The 21,612-nt window shown below is 41.7% G+C and overlaps 1 protein-coding gene across 4 annotated transcripts in view; it reads right to left on the reverse strand.

The window, feature by feature from the left end:
* KCNQ1 (potassium voltage-gated channel subfamily Q member 1) overlaps positions 1-20,977 on the reverse strand; it is a 362,029-nt gene extending 341,052 nt beyond the window's left edge. For 2 of the 4 annotated variants that reach the window (XM_009571924.2, XM_054068732.1), the window contains exon 1: positions 20,506-20,975. In XM_009571924.2, the coding sequence (XP_009570219.2) occupies positions 20,506-20,882 (377 nt within the window). In that variant the 5' untranslated portion in view covers positions 20,883-20,975. Of the gene's footprint in view, positions 1-20,505 lie in introns of all 4 variants that reach the window. The other 2 variants (XM_054068731.1, XM_054068733.1) reach the window with 2 other exon arrangements.
* Between the last annotated feature and the right edge of the window lie 635 nt (positions 20,978-21,612).

The raw sequence follows: 21,612 nt of genomic DNA on the forward strand, positions 1-21,612 counted from the left end.
AAATAGATTGTCATGCATAACTCTGTGGCTTCAGCTCTCTGGGCTGGCTCCAGGCAAGGCCCGCTTCATAAATATCTTCCACTAATGTCTTCTGTTTGCTTACAGCACCTTCCATTCCATGCACTGCACTCTGTTTTTAACAGGATGTGTCCCACCCTTAGAAAAGACAAAGCTGTGCTTGAGGCTAGCAAAACAGGAGCAATTATGTGGAGGCTATCCCGTGCTACATTTCATCAAGAGACTTCAGTATGATGCCTATTATTTACGGTTTGCATTACCCTAGCATCAAGGAACCTCTACCATGAAGCAGTGTGGTTTGGTGGTAAACACTGTGTGCACACACGCACAATAAACCAAAGAAGAGATGGCACTCAGGCAGCAAAGTTGTTTAAAAGATCACTGCATGTATTGAACATTGAAGTCTGTTTGTCAGAGTTCAGTTTGACACCAGAGCTTACAAGCAGTTTAGAAAGTATTTGGTTGTCAAGCCATTGACACTACAGAACTGCTGTATTGGTTATTTTATGTTAATTACATAGCACAGATCTGGCATCTTTATTAAAAAACACTCCTGTTTCATGAGTTACAGGAACTGGTTGCTCTGAAAAAAAATTGCAAATCCATTCTCTGGCTAGAATTGTGAATGCTTAGAAAGATTTTACTCAAAAGGCAAACACCTGCTATTTCATGCCAGAAAAATAAAAGCTAACAAACACAAGGGAACAGTGAAAGAAAAATCCAGATGACAAGTGAAAAAACATACACCTCCTATACCTTCAAGCAAAGGCAGCAGTACAGTAATGCTGCCAGTCTACTCTGAATTAACAGACTTAAAGTGGTGACCCCTTAAAAACTGACTGATTCCACCTTCTGTCTCTGTTCAATCACATGGAGGTAGCCAGCTGGCAATAGCTGCAGTAGGAGTGCTCCTTTCCATAAGTGAAGTAAAGAGATAGCAATAGTTGAGCATTTTATAAGCCAAGACGGTTTCAACTACGACACTCCTCATGCAGGAGGAAAAAAACCCCAAAAAAGTGAAAAAAATAAAACTGCACCACACTAAAACTGTGGTAACTGGCAGTCTGAAGAAAAAGCAGTTTCTTTGCACTTCAAGCATGGACAGAGTTTAACACAGTAAGTAAACAACTGCTTTAGCTTCTCACTGATGCTTTTAATCTAATTAAAATCTAATTTAAATCTAATTAAATCTAATACACAACTGGCCTCCCAAAAAGCTGAGACACTAAAAAGGAGAAACAAAAATGCTGAAGGAAAAAGAAGAATTTCGAATGACTACAGATAACATACAAATAGGAAATACAGAAATTATGTTTGTATGGTACTTCAAAGACTAGACACTGAAACAGCACATTAACAGGCATGCACATTTGTCAGAGATGTAATGTTGTCTATTATCTGCACGTAAATGTGTGGCACCAAAATAAAGATGCCCCTGGTATTACCTTTTTTAGGTGTCAACAGGACTGTTCTACACATTATTTTCTTCCCCTTCCCAATTTTTTCTACACATCTTTTAGCAACAGACAGTTGCAAGTAAATTGCCTATCAAAACAACCACCTTCCTTGACCATCTCAACAAAAACAATGAAGCATTAAATCCAAACAACCACACTCACAGTGCTAGAATTGGTTATTTCTAGCCAAGTCTCACTTGTATATAGTGCTGCTCACTGCTATAGAGAATGAGTGAACACAGGTGTCATTTCAAGTCAGTGAGAGATGTTCCAACGTATCGTCCCTAGCCATACGTGAAAATCCCACCTACATACCACACCGATTACTCTGGGACACAGCTGCTATATAAAGGGTAGAGGTGAGATCAGAGAAATGGCTTCTACTCCTGATTAACTAACTGCTGACAACCCGCTCCTTGGCAGCTGCCCTGAAGTAGACATTTTTTTTCCTACCAGCTTCTTGAATGAAAGTTGTGTTCCAGAGTCATTTTCAAACTAAAATTCCAGGGGGGGTTTTATTACCATTTTGTATAAAAGTGGATCAGGTGCACTTTTATTTGCATTTAAAATATTTGCTTGGTATTTCAAAAACCTGTGCATCTAACAGTTCCTACTGATCCAGTTGTAGAGACATGTGGCAAAATGCCTGCTCAAATAAAGGAAGCTGGCTTCAAAGAAAACATAAAGACATCTCTCATGAGCAAAACTATCTATGAATATCGGTGCAACTGTTCAAAGTGATTTCATCTCTGGCCCAGTAACCTAAAGGTGGCATGAATTTTGCTTTTGAGAGTGTGGCATGAATATAGAACCATTCAGTGAACATTAATTTTGAAGTTTCTACTTTTACATAAATGCATAAGCATTAATGCAATGTTTAAAAATGCAAGGTTAGGTAATACAGAACTTAATTTCACCAGCAATGAAAAGTAAGTACTATAGAGCATATCTTTCTTTTTCCTAGTTAAATGTATTTAGCTAAGAAAGTTCAAAAACACATAAAAAATTCAACATTTTAACATTGTGCTATGCACCTCCAGTCAATCTTTTCTTAAGATGTCATTTTGCACTTCTTTACCTGTTGAATTCAATTGTTCAACACGAGTTCTTCCTGAAAATGAACCGTTTCTGTTGAATTCAATTTCATATTCAGCAGAATATTGTTTGCCAGAAACACCTTTCTCATACAGTGTAAAACAGACCTGCTAATACCAAATGACGTTAAACGAAAGGCAACTCTCCACTGCCCAGCAATTAAAATTGATAAGAAGCCTGTGTTCTTCAGGACTTCTTTTCAAGTTTAACAGCAAACTCTGGAATTGCCAGCCACTGAAGGTTTTTATGACTTTGCTTTTTATGAATGCACAGCATAACAGATAAGAGCTTTTGTGCACTTGGCTGGTGTTTGCCCATGAACAAGACTGTTGACTGGTGGGTTATTTTTGTGAAAAATGCCAACAGCACCCAAGGACAGACTGGGACATTCCAGCACTTGTCAGAGAGGTGCCAATTTCCCCCTAAATCAAACACCACTGTGATTTCACAGAGCCACAGCAGCGTTGATAACAGCTTTAGACTTGGATGCCAGGGGAGAGAGCAGTCAGATTGTGTTACTCACTACAGCCAGAACAAACAGCCCACTACTTCACTTTAGCTTGTGGGTCAGGGAGGAAGAAGTATCAAACTTGACCTATGACACAGTAGTCGGTCAGTTCCTGATGCTACTCCATTTACACATATCCTGGAATACTGAAAGCAAAGCACTTCACCATACTAGTGCAATACCAGAGCAGGGTAAACTTCGAAGTACAGACTGGCTGCCTATTTGTACTGTTACTTTACCTTAAAGCGATGAATACTCGTACAGTACTAGACTTACAAGGCATGAAGATCCTTGCCCTAGAAGATTATGCTTAGTGTCGACATCTACCCAGTCCGGTGTAGTCACTACTTCTGTCAAGTCAGTGCCAACGTTGGTCTCAACACCAGGTTGAATTGCTAGTGACTACCTATGCTGCTAAGTCCTGCTTCTCAGAGGTTTTGCTAGTGCAGGCACAACCCAACACTGTTGCAGCTCTCTAGCTTTGGGGCTAGAACCAAGTCATGCCCTGCCAGTTGGCACAAGTTCAGGGTTTGCATGTAAGTTTCCTCCACCTTTACGTTCAACACAGCTTTATCCAGCCTGATCTAGTAGCCACAGCTTAATTATAACCCACATTTAGGTCTAGGAGAACAGTGGAGAGACATCTTTTAAAAGCATCTGGACTAGTGTCAAATTTCTTAAGAGATATGGAGAGAAAACTACAGCCAGTAAAGCTCATCGTTTCATTCAGGTCCATGGGGTGTTGATAGAGCTAGTCTCTTCCTCTCCTTTTCTGTAAACAAAGCGATACAAAGCAACTAATAAAGCTAACTCAGAGGAGTTGTGAGAAAGAAGTAAATTTATAGCCATCCCTTGTTCCTTAGTGTCTATGTTATTTTTTTCCTTTCCATTCCATATATTCAAACTTAGTTCAACTCATTCATACAAAAAAGTCACATTTACACTTTGAATATGAAAGTGCACATTATTTGGCTTTCCCATGTCTATTTATCTTCCTTGCATTGCAATAGCAACACTTTACTTCTAAGTATCCTGTAAAACAGGGAAAAGTGAAGAAACTACTTTTACCACCATGGCCTCTCCTAACTATATAGCATTACCACTTATTCAAAGCAGAGATCAATTACTAAACACCTTTTAAAAGGTATACCCTATAATACTAGTTTTATTTTAGAAGGCAGGTGCTAATCTCAGTTGTATAGACAAATTTTATTCTGGTTAATTGTTTACCACCTACAGGACATTTTACTCCAACTGGATTTGATTTCTGCTTTCTGTTCCTGTCCTATGTTCACACGACGTTCCCATGGCTGTGGTATTTTGCAGCTGCTTCTGCACATCACAGGGCTTGAGCATTTGGGAGGGGTGGAAGAGAGGGCAGTAGGCAGAAGAGGCACTACATAATAAAAGGACAATGACAATGAAGTCAGCTTAACAAACAGATGTGGTGTCTGAGAGAAATGCTGCAACTCCATGGAATCCATAGAGCACTTCATTTTAGCAGTCAGACAGAAGCATCATCAGGTTGCACTGGTTATGGAGAGTGGAGGAAACCAGAGATATACATGACTTACTCTCCTAATATTGCAAGACTCCCTTTTTTCCTTCCTTCTGAAACTGTGTTTGTCCTGAAGCCAGGTGCAACCAGTACACCTCACAGCTGATGGCAGTTGATGGATTGGATCAAACCCCTATTACTGCATTTTGGATCATTAAGTAAAGAATGTTAAATGAGGCTGTGTTGATTCTTTTTTTCCCTTCTAAATAGGTGGCAACTGAAAACTGAGGAGCTCATAAAATATATCTTTTAACAGAGGAGATATAATTGATAAAACCAAATGTGATTCAGATGTGGCAACAGACTTCTTCTTCTTCTTTTAGTAAGTATCCAGATGATATTTTTGCCTTTGCCTCCCTAAGTTTTTATTGATGAAATTATCGATTTGGGGCAAGTTCTTATTAAAAACATCTGTAAAGTTTAAATGGAGGGAGCAGGAATTATGAAGTTAAAATCCAATTAATATTCTTTTTTTGTATTTTTTAAATGAGAACAAAAAAATCGATTTAAAATACTTTCAACATGCACTTGTGGGGTTTTTTTAGCCCAAATTTACACAGAAAGCAGAAGAGGTTACTAAGCAATAATCAGAGCTCTTAGAAATACATAAACTACACACACAATTCATCCGCTATAGGTATACAGGCACTCCACCATAAGCTGAGTAACACTGCGGGTTTGTCATACTTGGCAAGTGAGCCCATGTGACGTTCCCCCTACTCAAGACACAAGTATATCTGACAAAAGGTTTACCTCTTCTTTCAACTCCCTACCAAATACAGAAATAAGCACAAATTCTTGGGGGAAAGCAGGAAAGAGAGTGGACAGTGGAATTTCAGCATCTTATTGTGTTCAGCTGACACTGGATAACTTTATCACACATTGTTAGAAACAGTTATCGACAAACACTTTCAACTATCAGCTTCCACGTACTGAATCCCTATCCACAGATAAAATCCAGAGTCCTTCAGACTGACAATAACTGCAGAACGGCTCACTGAAGACATGCTCTAAACATTGGTGCAACACACAGAACTTGATGAAGGTAAGGACACTGCTCCAGGTCACCATTTGACAGGTCACAAAAAATAAGGCATTAAGATAACCAAGTATGTTGAAGTCTGGCGAACACTTTGACAACAGAAAGACACTTCTTTCCTGCAGTCTTTTGAAAGACCTTAACGCACTATATTAACTCTGACTCTGCAGAGAGATCATGTTCTTCAATCTCTTCCAGCTTCACAAAAAACAATCTTGAGGATTATTAAGAAGGCCTGAGTTTACCCACCATGAGCATCATACAAGTGCATGCCACCATCTGTGACAACCAGGCAGCACCTGGCTACAGCAACTTCTGTATGTAGGTACGTCTGAGCTGGAGAAGGACTGGCCACTAGCGACTCAAAGGTCATGCCGGTTAAACCTGGTGACTGGGAGTAGAGAGTGGTTTTGTCACCTGTTCACATCTCACAACCCTTGATGTTGGGTAAGCTGTCTTGTTGATGATCCCATTGAATTTCACAGGCAACATTGCTCCTGTTAATACCTCAGAGATGGCTCATTGACTAAAAGAAAACCTAAAAAAATAAAAAGTCATATGCCTTCAGGAAACAAAAGTACCACTCATAAAATCTGCTGGCAAAATGGGACTCAAAGGCTGAGACACACAGAATGCCATTCTTATGGATTTTCAAGGACATGGCTATCAAACATCACTTGAGAACATTCAGCTTTGTTAAGTCCTAAATGGATTAACACCTACTTTCACACCAAAACTAGAAAGTTCTTGCAACAAAACCTATTGACTCCAAGATACAGGAGAATCTATTCAAGAGCATGCTTACAAAGAGGGGTATGAGAAAAGGAGTGTGAGTAAACACAAGAGAGACAGACATACAGACAGAAGTACTCTGGAGGATGACAGAAACGAAGCAAATTATTTCTGGTAACTCTCGCCAAGATCCAAGCATCTGGTATTTGCTATAAGTATAATAATCTAGGCCATTCAGAAAAAGCTAGGAAACCACTTTGAGATGGAAAAGAAACATAGTATAAAACAGTAGTGAACAATGTAGACCCATCTTAATGCATGCTACAGATGGGGGAGTGCTCTAACAATTAAGATGCTCTCTAAACTTCCCCATAGTAAAAGCAAGGTATAGATCACTTCTCATGAGATATCCAAAGACTGCAAGGTCTTTTGCTTCAGCACCAAGGCTATGACTGCTAAGGATTATGACTCTAAGAAAAAAAACAGGAAGGAGACATTTGTTTGGAAACCCTGATACAACTGTCACTTTCCTTAGCTATGTGACACTGGCTACAACCTGCTACATTTCCATCAGGCACTCACTCTTAAATCAGCCTGTAAATTCAGATATGGTGAATTCAACTAACAATACACCTCTAAGGTCTTTACCAGCATCAACAGCAAGACAGAACAACCTGAACAGGAAAGGAGCAGTTCTTGTTACCACAGCAGCAATGCACTGAAAAGCCTTAAAAGTAGACTTCATCTTTTAAGTGCATCCAGAGTATCAACAGAGGAAGCACCTATACAGCACAATTCCCTCATGTATCCATGCAGCTAAAGCCTCTAGAGTCAAAGGAACCTGGGCACCACAAGTAGGCCAGCTGATTACTTGCAGAGATGCCATTACAGTAGAGAAGAAGGTATGTTTAACAAACGTTCTCAAAATACTCATAGCAGGTTTTGGATTGAACTAACATGAAAGGACCAAAGGTACTTAAGGGGAAGAAAGAGAAAGGCTGGGGAGAGAAAGAGCACCAACCCTCCACCTCATACACACACGCCAAATGCAAGAGAACTCAAATGCTTCAAGGTTAATAAACTGTCCAACTTCCAGGACCCATGCATACTCCATTCACAGTGTGAATGCAGAACCCTGGACAACTTCCCTACAGCAGGATCAATTATACCTAGATGAACCCTGATAAATATTCATACAGCCTATACTTAAAGCCTTCCTGAGAGGAGATTCTACAGCCTTTCCAGGCAATACAGTTGTTCCATTATTCCTCTCATGCAACAGCAGAAATTCAGAGTACGCCTTAAAGACCGTTACTTCTCATCTAATTCACCTGAACATGAATAAAACCTTCTTCCTCCTACCTAGGGCAGTGCTTTTTTGAAGACATCAAGTCACGCACCTTCCATTCTCCCAATGGTATTAATTTTGCTAAACTGCCTTTCCTCAGAACACAATATCACATTTTCTGGTCTTATTTTCCCCCGGAAAGTTCTCTTTCTGTTGGTTACATCTTTGCTGAAATACAGTACTCACAATTTCCATTTCCTGTTCACGCACTACCAGTTTCACCAACAAGACATGTTCATAGGCAAACGAAGTATCAAGAATCTGATAAAGATACATATGGCAACATCTGGTTTTCCTCTGGCCAGAATTTTTTTTACTCCATCACAATTTGAAACTAAATTGACAGATTATTTGATTGACAAATCCCTGCTGACTGCTAACATATGCTGTATGAACAAACAGACTGATTTCCTCAGGTTCACAGCAGAACTCCTCAAGAGAAGAATCAGATGGCAGTTTGAATACTTTATTTCAATAAGGACAAACACAGACCACATGCAGATTTCCCGAAAGGAGCATCATTTGAAAAGAAAGGAGTTCAATATAACTTTTCTCATAAAAAGGAAACTGCCTCAGTAGAGGCAAGTATCAAAGTCTGCTTGAATGTCTGCATTATTTTATGAGATAAGCTAGTGTCTCTTGACTTCTAAACATACTATCAACTGAAAATTTTGAGAGATTATGCTCTTCTCACAGTACAACACATTTTTGCAGTCTGCTCACTTTAAAGTGAGACTTGATGAACATACATATTATATTAAAGCCCAACAAAACAACTGCCAAAGAAGTCATCAAGAGATAACCTCAGTGCCTGACAGAGTGCAACAAGCAATTCACATGCCCAAGAAGGATTAGCATTAACACAGTACAGCTACAGCCTTGTGTTTGTTGCAAAACCTGTAGAATCTCAAAGATTTGGGGTTTTTTCCCTCAACATTCTTGTAGCATTTTTCTCATTTTTATGGTTCAAATACATAGTTGTCCAAATAAGATCATGTCATAATAGCAATAAAAACTACAAAAAGCTGTCTTGAATGAACAGAACTACAAAGCTGTACAACTAACAGGACGGTGTAAGATTAACTTAGATGTCTGTGCCTGTCATACTTTAAAATATTCTTGAGACAGGGAGCTCAGACTGTTTAGCACTAGGATGTTGGCACAGAAAACACCAAGGAAGCAGGCTTATTTCATGTGAAGCATTCAGATAATCCATTATCGACACTTTCTGGGTAACGGATAAGATAAGAGCATACATTCACATGAAGTTTACTCACACTATGGATAAAGCAATACATATTTATTTATTTATTTACTCCTTGTCAGGTTTGACCACATTTCAATGTCTTCTAAGACAGCAGTGAATAACAAACAAATAAAACTATCTCAAATTGATCTGCTTAGCAATAATATTAGGGAAAACAAATTCAAGAAGTATTTGCTGAAGTCTGTAAAAGATAGATAAAGCCTTTGTTCGACAGAGCATAACCACCACTGATTTTTAACATGATCAGCACAGGGCAGACTTTTTTTTTTTAAGCCACAGGATGGAAGATCTTTCCTCTTGTCTCTGTCCCCGATCTTCATTGACCTGCACTTATAATTGGGCAGAGGCATTTGAAGGGTGTAGGAATGAGTAGTACCAGCATCTATTTCTTGCATCCATTCTCCTTTGCTCTACTTGTCTACACTCTTAGAGATGAAGCATCTTCAGCTCTGGCCCCCGGTGTCCTCAAGGGTTATTGTCATAAAGAACAGTCTATTCATTTCCAGAAGATGCAGTTTCTCACTGGGATAGCCAGGGATAGCTGCTGCAGGAACAAACATATCCTTTGAAAATAATTTCTTACTTCAAAGGAGGAAAATACATTCAGTACAAAGACTGCAGCCTTTGTTGTACTAAGGATGAGAAAAAGTTCTGTAATCTTTACAACCAGTACTATGCCTCTGCTGTTAAACCTAGTGGCTTTGGAAAGAATCCAGGGAAGTAACCTGATGGATGATTTACATTGTGTTCTCAAACTGTGACTGAATTTTCTTCCTATCATCCCCAATATTAACATTGGGGTGAAAAAAACATTGCTAGAATTGAAAATAACCAAAGGTATCCCCAAGAATTCAAGCGGTACATTTCCAGAGGAGACTAGAGACTTCTGAGAACTGGAGTTACAGATATCCAAGTAAGCGCAGTCTTGTTGTGCCAGTTCAAGACTACTGCCTGACAGCAAGCAGCTTATTGCAAGCATGAGCCCCTTCTGGTCTAAACAGAGGGGACAACTCTGTGTTCTTGCCCAGCCTAGAATACATGCAAGTAGTGAAGGACAGAGGGAAGATCATTTATTTCTACAACAAAACTACTGGTGAGATGGTGAAAAACCCAGGCATATCAGTTATGGAATTTAACTTATTTACTACAAGCAAGAGTAGAACAGCCATATGCATAAAGTAAAAAGTTCACACAGAATTAACACTGTAAGATGCTTAGTCTTTCAGAAAAAAATACTTTAAACAAAATCATTTTAACTGAGTTCTGCACATCCCATGGACAATGTCTGACATTTCATTTTAATTGTCATAATTTTGGAGATGTGTGTCCAAGTTTTTGGCTGTAAGAGTTGGTCTCACCAGAAAGAAAGTACTTATTTGCATAGTGAAGTTAAACAAATGCTGATCTTTTCTCGCAGAATCAAAATAGAAATTAGTTTAACAAACGTATTACACATTCCTACTATTGCAAAAGAAAGTGAATTCTCTCTATATTTCTTTCAGGAGCTGTCAGAGTAAAGCTAACAGATGAACAAGAGTACAACCTGTTAAGATAAACAAAGATATAGATTTTAGACTATTTCAAGATCTTAGCTAAAAAGAGCAGTATATTTCTCATTTGAAATAAGCACTAGTCAAGTTATATAAAAAAAGAATTCACTTTTTAAATAACTCCAGCAGAAAAAGGCAAGCAAAAGAGAATGGAAAATTATAAGGATGCAGAAACCCTGCGCTAGGTTTATTTTGGCTTGGTTACATTTTTCATAAAATATTCACACATCAGATTGACTATAAAGAACATATGAGGAAAAACTAAGACCACCTACTCTAGGCACATTACTCAGAATATCTAAAGGTCATCCAACAATTTGCAGTATAACTTCCTATTATCAGTAGTTTATAGCTTTCAAAAGAATAAAATTCCAAGGCTACAGTTTTGTGCTTGATGTATCCCTTGCCTGAAGCCCCACACAGGCACATCCTTTCCTTAAACTCAAAAATTACCCAGCCAGTTTCAAAAAAAACGTGCGTTCACTAACTTACACCACTGACAGTTCTGACACTAACACAGTTTAGAGGAAAAACTTGCTTTTGTCATAGTGGCTGTCCTAAGCTTTAAGAAATTTTCGGCTTCTCCCATGTCTATTTTTCATTTTAATTTTTCCAGGTTTTAAGTCTTCTGTTTAAAGTGTGGAAGTTAAGGGAGGAAACTGCCATTTAAGAAATGTGAGACAGTAGTTTTGTGGGGCTTTTTTGTGGGGCTTGTTGTTGTTGTTTTGTTTTGGTTTTTTAAAGAAAACACCACCACAAGTACTTGCACTATACCTAAACAGTTGCCCAGGTCCTTCTTCTCACTCTGCAATTTCTTACAGCTCCTTGAACATAGAAAATAGCTGTTACTTAACTGTTTTGTACTATAAAGGGGGGAAAAGAAGAAGAAAAATGTATGTGTTCTCAGATACTGATAATGCCATTGGGGGCCAGAGGAAATTCTTTGATTTGGAGCAGCTTTAGAATTTCCTGATAAAAAATAAATTGCTGTCTAAAAACATACAGTGACATTATTATTAAGTTTGACTACTAAAGCACTGAACACTTCCTCTGTTATTAAAATATATAAATATATACACACATATATATATCTTTCTGGTAGGAGGTAAAATACAGTAGCTACTACCATTATAAAAGCTTGCAAATACATGCACTCTTCCATTATCATTACTGGTATTACATTGGTTCTCACGGGCCATTATGCCCAATGAAGCATGACTGTGTGAGGAGAGCCAGTACCTGACCTAAAAACTCACTAATCTACACATCCTTCTTCTGTAACTGAGCCTACCTATTGGGCTTCTTTGCATCTGGCAACTTCCCAACACATCTGAAACTTGTGTTGAACCTCCTGGTGGCAGGCAGAAAACACCTTGCCCTCAACAAGACACTATTTTCCATCTGGAACTTAATGAGCAAGCGTTCACAGCTTTTGTGTTCAGTTGCTAATGCACATTAAACAACAACCTATTAACACACAAAATTAATGAGGCACTGCCAAGTTTAATGTCAGCAAAGCAATGTGCCCGTGCATAGCTACCCCCAGCATATGTGGCATTGTTGTTTGTAATACACCCAGTGCTCAGGCATTTGGAGTTCAGCCTAATTAGTTCACTGCAATTGAATCTCAACTCTAGCCTTGATTCAGCTGCAATGAAGGTTTTGAAAGAAGCCTATCTACACAGCTTTGCGCATTTTTTCCCTGGCACTTGAAGATCCAGGGCAAGGAAGTGTGCCAGAATTGCCCAACCAGCAATTTGACAGATAGACAGAAATGTTAATACTGCACTTAATGGTTTTCTTAAGATCATTCATGTGCAACTCTTAAAGGTAGAATAATTCTTTTCCTGGAGGAAAGCAGACACCAGAGAAGGACTTGAAATGTTATACTGGAAGGATGATAGGAAAAGACAGAAGACCTAGGCCCAGGAAAGCCTGACCAAATTTCATACATTTCTAACTTTAACGTGTGCATTCCACAGAGTTGCTTCTCCACTAAGCATTAGTGTACAGAAGTTCATAACATTCTGCTTCCATCAGTTATTCAAAACCTAAACATAAGTAAAATTGCAAAGTCTTTTTTGCCCTCTCCTCATGCAGCTTTTGTGTCTGCCTGTGGTCCACAGGTCAAGATGAAACTCAAGGTATTTTTCCAAGAAGCTAACCATATCACACTATTGCTTTTCAAAACAAAAACTGTATTTTTGTGAATATTGCTAGAGATACTGTGTGCCTTCAAAAGGCATTTTAATTAGAAGACAACCAGCTTTTCACATTCCTTCCCCTTCAACAATCAAAATACATTTCCACAATCTTACCTATGCAGCAATCATTTAATGTTATAAATGATGATGGTTTAATAAGAGTGATTTCCACAAATTAACTCCTAGCGGTTAACATTGAGAAGACCTGGTTTCCAATACTGCTTTTATTTCTGATGACAGACAATTACTAAGTAAATTTTGATGATTTTTTTTTCATTTTTAGTCAGTTATGCTGTTATGAGTGTCTGCATTTCTTATGCTGGAAAATCCTGCCATCCCACTGGGAGAGACAAATGGGGACCCCTCTTGACTAGTAATTACGTTGTCACTCCTGAGCTTTTTCTTGGCACAGACTAGTATTAGTCTCAGTTACAAGACAGTCAGATAGCCCTCCACAAGACTGAAACTGCTGTCTAGTTACAGACTGGGAAACATGGAACAAGGCAAGAGTAGAAGGTGTATACTGGTCAACTCAAATACTATCTCAAATCACACAAGTCCTAAAGAATGTAATGTTGTAGCTAAGGGGTTGCACCTCGCATCCAGCAGAGAAGAGGGGAGCAGCAAATCCTTTAAGTCAGTTCTCCACCTCACCTGTACTCAAAAATCTGACAAGACTCTAAACTTCAGTATCTGGCTGAGCAGTAAAAAGGGCTAACTCTGCAACAGCAAGTCCTAAACGTTAGCACACTGTCTTACATGTACAATCAGCTACAATAACGGAACAGGCAAAAGTCCTCTCGCCTCTCTGAGAATACATAAAGCTAGATTTACAATCCTCTTTTTTCTCAGATAAAAGTGTTAACACGCATAATCATAGAGAGACAGTGTAAGGTTGCAACAACTCTCACTCTGCTGCAAAGCAAAATGCTAGATTGGGGCGGGAAGGGGGGGGAAGGGGGTGGCAAGGAGGCTACAAATATCACCTTATTTCCACTTCATTTTTCCCAGCTGCAGTCCTTGAGCCACTGCACAGCTGTAACACACCATACTCTTGAAAACCTGAAGTGACAGAGTGGCAGATTCCTATGATTCCTTAGGATTGTATTTAGTAAGAAGGGATGGGAGTACTGGGCTCCAGTAACACAAATTAATAAATGCTGGTTGGAAGCAACAGCAGCTCATAGACAAGTCATATAGAAATAAAGCAAACATTTGTCTACATCAGCCCCTACACAGCAAGAAGCATAATCTTCCTTTCAAAAATACCAAAATGAAGGGGTCAATTTGGCCTCGACTAAGCAATCTCATTCTTGACAAGACAAATAAAAAGCTAAAACATGGATATTCCTGCAACTAGTGGCAGCAGAAAGAATATGACTGTAATCAAATTATTTTCCTTCCACTTAGAAAATTATTTTCTTGAGGATTTAAATCTCCTTTTTAAAATAGAGTAATAATTTAGAAGTTTCACTCCAAGCCATAAAAATCCCCAAACTTCCCAGTTTGTATGTCCAGAACAGTACTTTTTATGTTCTGCCCTTTTTTTTCACTCAGTTTAATCAGCTTGGAAGAAAACCTAGTCATGTGTGAGCACGTGCAAACACTAATTATTTTATGGGTATTTTTCTGTCCTCAACAGTTTACATACCGAGTATGAACTAGCAGGTTTAGAGTATGTTTGCAGTGTATTAGGAAACATGACAAAAATGGGATTTTAAGTTTGAGTTATGCTTCTTCCTTACAGTATTGTATGTGAACAGCATTGTGTAAACACTGCATTGACTTCATCAATTGATTACTCTAAGTTCTGATACACACGCAACTGGAATATTCTATCTACCCTTGCTTCGTATCGCTGTGTATGTACACATGCAGCCACACTTCTGAGAGTCTGCCTGCTTCCAGAGATCAGTCTCCCAGATATCAGCCACTGGCCAGTCCAAGCTTATGTAAACATCTTGGGATTCAAACAAACTCAATGACAATCACTGCTGATTAAACCAAATGCATACAAAGGGAAAGCAAATTAAACCAGGTACACGTATACAAAGATAAGATAGAAGCTGATTATCTCGCATGGCAACAAAGGAGAGCTGCCATACCGGAACAGACCAATGGTCCATCAGTTAGCAAACTGTTCCTTCTGGTAACGGTCAACACTTCAAAGGACGTGGGCAGTCAGCTGTCGCCAGAAGTCATTATTTGCCATACAGAGAACAAGAGAAATCACCAGAAAGCTCACAACTCAAGTTTCTTCAGACACAGTTTAAGATGTTTTATTTTAAACTACTTAAAGAGGGTAAGAAGAAGCTCTTCCCTCACATAAACAATTCCTTCCGAAGATTTCATTTATTCTCTACAGCCATTTCCAACACTGGGACAGAGTTTCGGGATTTCAGCAAGCCACTATAAAGGCAGAATTTAAGCTTCTTTTGTCCCACTACCTCCCCTCACATAGTTTGAAAGCTTGATTCATTAGAGCCACAGAACATTTCACTTCTCAAAGCCATTATGCCAAGGTGCACTACTAGGATAAGTGTGATAAGATGCCCTACCTCCGAAGGTCATTACGAACAGTGGCACTCAGTCCTCACTTCTGACAGCCAAGGGGCATTTGGTGGCTCCAGCAGGACATTACCATACATGCAGCTATACCACGGGGCAAGGCTGCTCTTGCAAAATCCAAGTTTCCAAGCAGCCACCAAGTGTGTTTGCAGAAGCCACGGGTGTAAATCTGTGGAGCGCTGTGGAGCGCTCTTTATTTGCACTGGTAGAATTAAGTATACGTATAACTATATAAAATGGTTTGACTTGGAAGGAACCTTAAAGCCCGTCCAGTTCCAACCCCCATGCCACGGAGGCTGGGAAAACTCTCACCAGACCAGGTTGCCCAAGACCCCATCCATCCTGGCCTTGAATACTTCCAAGGAGGGGGCATCCACAACTACCCGAGGCAACCTGTTCCACTGCCTCACCACCCTCATTGTGAAGAATTTCCTCCTTATATCTAGTCTAAATCTTCCTCTCTCCAATTCATAGGCGTTCCTCTTCCTCCTATCACCATATGCCTTTGTAAAAAGTCCCTCCCCAGCTTTCTTGTAGCCCCTTCAGGTAAAGTTTGCTTTAAGGTCTCCTCGGAGCCTCCTCTTCTCCAGGCTGAACAACCCCAACTCTCTCAGCCTGTCCTCATATGTGAGGTGCTCCAATCCTCTGATCATCTTTGTAGCCTCCTCTGGACCCCTTCCAACAGCTCCATATCCTTCTTATGCTGAGGATTCCAGAACTTGACACAATACTCCACATGAGGTCTCACAAGAGGAACAGAGGAGCAGAATCACCTCCCTCGAACTGCAGGCCATGCTTCTTTTGATGCAGCCCAGGATATGGTCGACCTTCTGGTCTGTAAGCGCACATTGCCGGCTCATACCAAGCTTCTCGTCCCACAGCACTCCCAAGTCTTTCTCTGCAGGGCAGTTCTCAATCACATCATCCCCCATCCTGTATTGAAACTGCAGATTGCCCAACCCAGGTGTAGGACCTTGCCAGTTGGCCTCACTGAACCTCATGAGGTTCACACAGGTCCACTTCTCCAGCTTGTCCTGGTCCCTCTGGAGGGTACATATACTTCATATATTTAAATGAAATTTAGTACAACATCAAAATAAGTCATGTAACTGAAATAAAAGTTTCCATAATCTCTACTAGTATTTTTAGGCAGGTTTTTTTGAGTAGTAAATTAATAGCTAATTTCCTATTCCTTCTCCTCATAGAGACTATTTCCACAACCTATAAAAATCTAGTAAAAATGATTTACAGTAATCGTTCGTTACTCGGCTTATTTTAGATGTTTCTGCTCTTTGGTCTGAGCAAATTAAGACAAATCTCAGAAGAGATCTGTGCAGATTTCAATGTATTTAATCAGCAGCTGTGATATCCAATTATCCTGGAAGACTGAAAACATCAACAAGAGAGAAAGAACACATACTTTGTATCTTGGAAAACAGGTATTTGCACTGCCTTTTGAAAGAAATAACAATTCAGAAGTAAATAGGTCATTGGCCTACAGCAACCCTCTGCTACTGCACCATATAACCAGATTCCATCCTTTACATCAACAAGTACAAGAAGGGCTTTGCTGCACACCAAAACATACAGCAATTCAAACAATACAAAACCAAAGCAGAATCTGTGGATTAAAGTTTGGTGTTCAACTTCCCTTCTCTAAACAATAGAACATAAAATTGAGGAAAATCAGTTCTGAATATCAGTTCTTAGCTATTAGTCTTCTAGATACCACTGACTAAGATCCTCGAGCAGGAAAAGGGTGTGACAGGCAATCAGTAGATGTAGCTCTTATCATTTGATTAACGGTGTTTCAACAACCAGTCAGAGATACAGGTCCAGAACAAGTTACACTGACTATTCCAGGAGCTGCTTCTAAATTAAATCATTTGAGCTTATAATTATGAACACTGCCACACACTCTGCACAACATGGAACAGTGCAACAGATAGAAAATGAAGAAGCCCACGTTGCTTACTGATCACATATTTGGGCTAGATCTTGGCCAGAACACTCTACTCAGCTCCAGTCTTTATGACGTGATGTAACACTACTCCAGTTCCTTTTTTTTGTCCCCTCTGAACCTTTAAGATAGCAACTGAGACCCCCCAGGCAGTCAAAAGCCCTCAGAATAAAGCAGGACAGCCAAGAGAGGGAGTCACAAAGAGGAAAAATGACATCAGTCTGTTAAGCTCATTTTGGCAGGACAGATGACCACCAGGGCCCTTGCACATCACAAGGTAAAAAACAGGTCAGCTTTCTATGAATGCCTGTTTGTACGCTGACAATAAAAAAATCAAGTTACCTCCTCCCATGAGAGAGAAGTATACACACGACAATGTGGGGTAGGAGTGTGGGAGGATGTCTTATAATTCTCAGTCCTTCTCAGCTGCAGTTCATCACTTGGTTATAAGTGCCTACAAAAAGCTAGAAAATCAAGTGCAAAAATCAAGTCCCATCTTCACTCTGGAGTACAGGCTGAGCCACAACATCTTCTCTGGATCAGGCAAACTGTCTGCCTTGGCAGTTGATTCTAGAAACAACCTTCTGCTTTGTAGCAACTATTAATTACCAATACCCAGCGACTGGCTAGCAGGGGCTGTACTCAAAGAGAGCCTTCCTTGGTGCAGCAGAAAGCAAGTATCCCAGGAAGTTGTTGGGAGCCTAGGAAGCAAGAGAGTTGGAGACATATGGACCAAAGATCAGTAACCTAAACTGTTATTTTAGGCACAAAAACTGCAGCCTTATCTACCACAAAAATAAGAAGCTGCGATGAATGAAGACAGTACAGACTCAATTCCCTCTACTGGCGGAAATCAGAGTTAGGCTGCCTACACAAGTGGTACTTGCAGATTGCCATTTGAGAAACGTTTTAGGGTGTTAGCAGCCTCTTCTGTCTCTTCAGAGTCCTAAGAAAAGGAATTTGCACAATGCTTATTAAGAGGGTTGAGAATATTTACTGCCACTGTCATTCAACATTGCATCAGAAGAGTCTTCTGGAAGGAGAGGAAATGCTGAGGCTAAACTTACACCACAAGTGTGTATTGAGGGAAGAGGCAGGCAATGACTTCCCATACACGTTACAATCTCTTTTCTAAAGTAGAATTACAAAATCTTAGTTCTTGGCACAGACAGAATTAATCCACATTACTAATACTTGCAAAATAAAATTTAAAATTCAGGCTAGTATTTAGGTAAAGAAAGAGATCTAACAAGTGTTTTTCAGGATTTTCCTAGACCCATTATTAAGGTTTAGAGAATATTAATCAGGATATTGACCACAACTTACTGCCCCTTCTATACATAATTTGCAACACCTGAAAGAGTTCAGAAATTGTAAAAGAGGGCTACATAAAACTCCTCTTCTTGGGGGGAGAGGAACTTCTATTCCTGAAAGTGTTTCACATTGTTCAGCCACAAGTATTAGACACTTCATAATTACAGCCATTAGGTGTTTTGTCATCTAATAGCATTATCATAACACTAAAGAGAATGGAGCCCATAATTATCTCAGCAGCTACACACAATTAAATACATTCAGATGATAGCTCTTTTCCCTCCATTAAAATAAAATTGGTACCACTGACCTGGCTACCCTAAAGACTCCAGAATCCTCAAATGAGCAATATAAGCACACAGTCCTCAACTGACTTAAAATAATAGTTAACTAGAATTAGAATTTAAAATCAGAAGACAATAATTAGATCACAAAATCTGATTTTTATCGAATTCTCGTCTTAGGTTTTTGACCATAAAATGTCTCTACCCCTACCTTTAGCCATTATAATAAGCACGCATACGTAGTGTGTATATATGCATATATTTGTTTATGCATGCATACAATAATCAGACAACATGATTCTGCTTGACCTTTCAACCTACATTTAACATATGCAGATTGCTCAAGGGTCATGCAAGCCTTCCGCAATTAAAAGGCATTAATTTCTCACTGAGGCACTTGTTGAGATCCTTGTGCACCACAGACCTACCACCTGCTGGCTCAGGGTGGATGCTGCGCACTCCATAGTAAATATTATACCCAAAGCAGTTTTCAACTTGCCTGCAGCTAAGCAGTTCTACCCTCGACAAACGTCGTTGTCCTCCTTCCTGTCTAAAAATAACAGTGATGGCATTTGTACCTCATAGGACAAGGAGTTACAAGCAAGGGGCAATAAAAGACGAAAGGGAAAGGAGCATCACCTGCCTCTCATCCTCTTCCAAAAGGGCTGCAACACTGGTAACACACCTATTCAGTCAGAAACGGGTGCTGTGCAGTGAGCTAGAGAATCAGTCATTAGAAATGACTAAAGAACGGATGACACTGTTACCTACTTGATTTCCACGCTCAGAATGAACAACTTTTTTCAACTCCCAGAGTAACTTCCTGAAGAAAATCGCCTGAAGCCAGATCCTGCTGTATCTGCTGGGGATGCCCGAGAGCTCCTGAACTGAAATACAGCACTGCTGTTCAAAATAAGAGAAACCTTCCCCTGCACGGGGACTTTTTGGTTGATGCTTTGTTCCAGACCTGTGAAAAAATACCATCTCAGACGACCGTATCTGCAAGATGTTCAAGCCTTGAGCCCCGGGAGCCGCCGGCACCGCCGCACCGGGAACCCTGCGCGGCGCGGAGGGGCGAGTGCTCGAGACCAAAACTGCCGGCAAATAAAGCTCCCTGAGATTCGTTTCGGAGTTTTAGAAAGGGAGCATCCTTTATCAGGCCTGGGCAACACGAGGGAGCGATCCCCATCAGCCTTGTGCAGCGAGGCAAGAGCCAGTTACAGAACGTATTGCCCACTTACACACATATGTATGCATATTACTTTCCAAGGTCTAATTTTAATGTTATTATGAAATTTTGCAACAGTTAAAACTCTTGCTAATTCGGAGGTGGATCCAGCTCTGCCTGACCTTGCCTTTGAGACAGGAGGAAACTCCAAACAGAGGTGATTACATTAGACGCATCTGTTCAGCGCAGATGATGTGAACACAAGACGTTATCTTCAAAGAATCAACAGTGTCTGGAAAAAAACACCGTTTCAAAGAAAACGTGCTATCAGAGGGACATTCCGTCTAACTTTCAAAGAGCACGGCTACTTAGATGAAACTTAAATCTAAAACATCCCACTTTTTGTGACAGCAGCTGCTCTCGAAGGGTACTCACACAGTGAAGTGGTACACGAAGCACTTCCAGCCCGTGGGGCGCTCCAAGAAGTTGTAGACCCTGCCCTGGATGCTGCTGCGGCTCAGCAGGGGCTTGCGGAGGCTGTAGATGGAGACGCGGGGGTCGAGGCTGACGGGGGGCCGCGGGCAGTCGGCGCCCAGCACCACCACCTCTGGGCCGGGGCGCGGCGGCCGCTGCCGCTCGGGCGCCTGCCCGCCCTGCCCGCCCGACAGCGGCGAGTAGTGCGCGCCGGGAGTGCTCTCGGCCAGCTCCAGCGCAGAGGGCTTCTTGCACAGCGTCACGCTGCCTTTCCTGGGCAGCGACAGCCGGCCCAGGCTCCGGCTTTTCGGCTCGCCCGGGGGCGAGCTGGAGGACATGGCTGGGGCGGCTCGGGGAGCGCCGGCGCTGCGCTGCCCGGGGAGCTGCGGACCGGCGCCCTCTCCCGCTGCCGCCGCTGGCCCGGCCCCTCAGGGCGGTGCCCGGCCGGCAAAGGTGAGGGGAAGCGGCGGCGGGGGCGGCCCGGGCTGAGGCGCTGCCCGGCGCGGGGCGGGGAGTCCCGGTCTTGGAGCTGCCGTGGGGATGCCCTGTGCCGAGGGGGAGCCGGGACACCCTGCGGCTGCACCGGAGCTGTGCTCTCCCAGCGAGGAGCCGAGGCCCCTCTGCTGCTCCAGCCCCGCGCGGTGCCCCGTGGCTGCAACCGAGCCGCCCTGTCCCGCTCGGGAGCCGGGGCGCCCCGCGGCTGCACTGGAGCTGCGCCGTCCCAGCGAGGAGCCGGGGCTGCACTGGAGCTGTGCTCTCCCCGTGGGGAGCCGGGGCGCCCCGGGGCTGCACTGGAGCTGCGCTATCCCAGTGAGGAGACGGGGCGCTCCGGAGCTGCAAGCGAGCCACGCTATCCCAGTGGGGAGCTGGGGAACCACGGTTGCCCCTAAGCTGCACTGGAGCTGCACCATCCCAGGGCGGAGCTGGGGATGCACGGGAGCTGCGCTATCCCAGCGGGGAGCCGGAGCGTCCCTGCCGCCCCGGGGTTCCATCAGAGCTCTGTTGCATCAGCCCGGGCGCCGCCGCCGCGGGGGCACCGGCTGAGCAGCGAAGCCTGGCTGAAGTCCA

The sequence above is a fragment of the Cuculus canorus genome, chromosome 5 (assembly GCF_017976375.1).
Source record: "Cuculus canorus isolate bCucCan1 chromosome 5, bCucCan1.pri, whole genome shotgun sequence".
Lineage (NCBI taxonomy): Eukaryota > Metazoa > Chordata > Aves > Cuculiformes > Cuculidae > Cuculus > Cuculus canorus.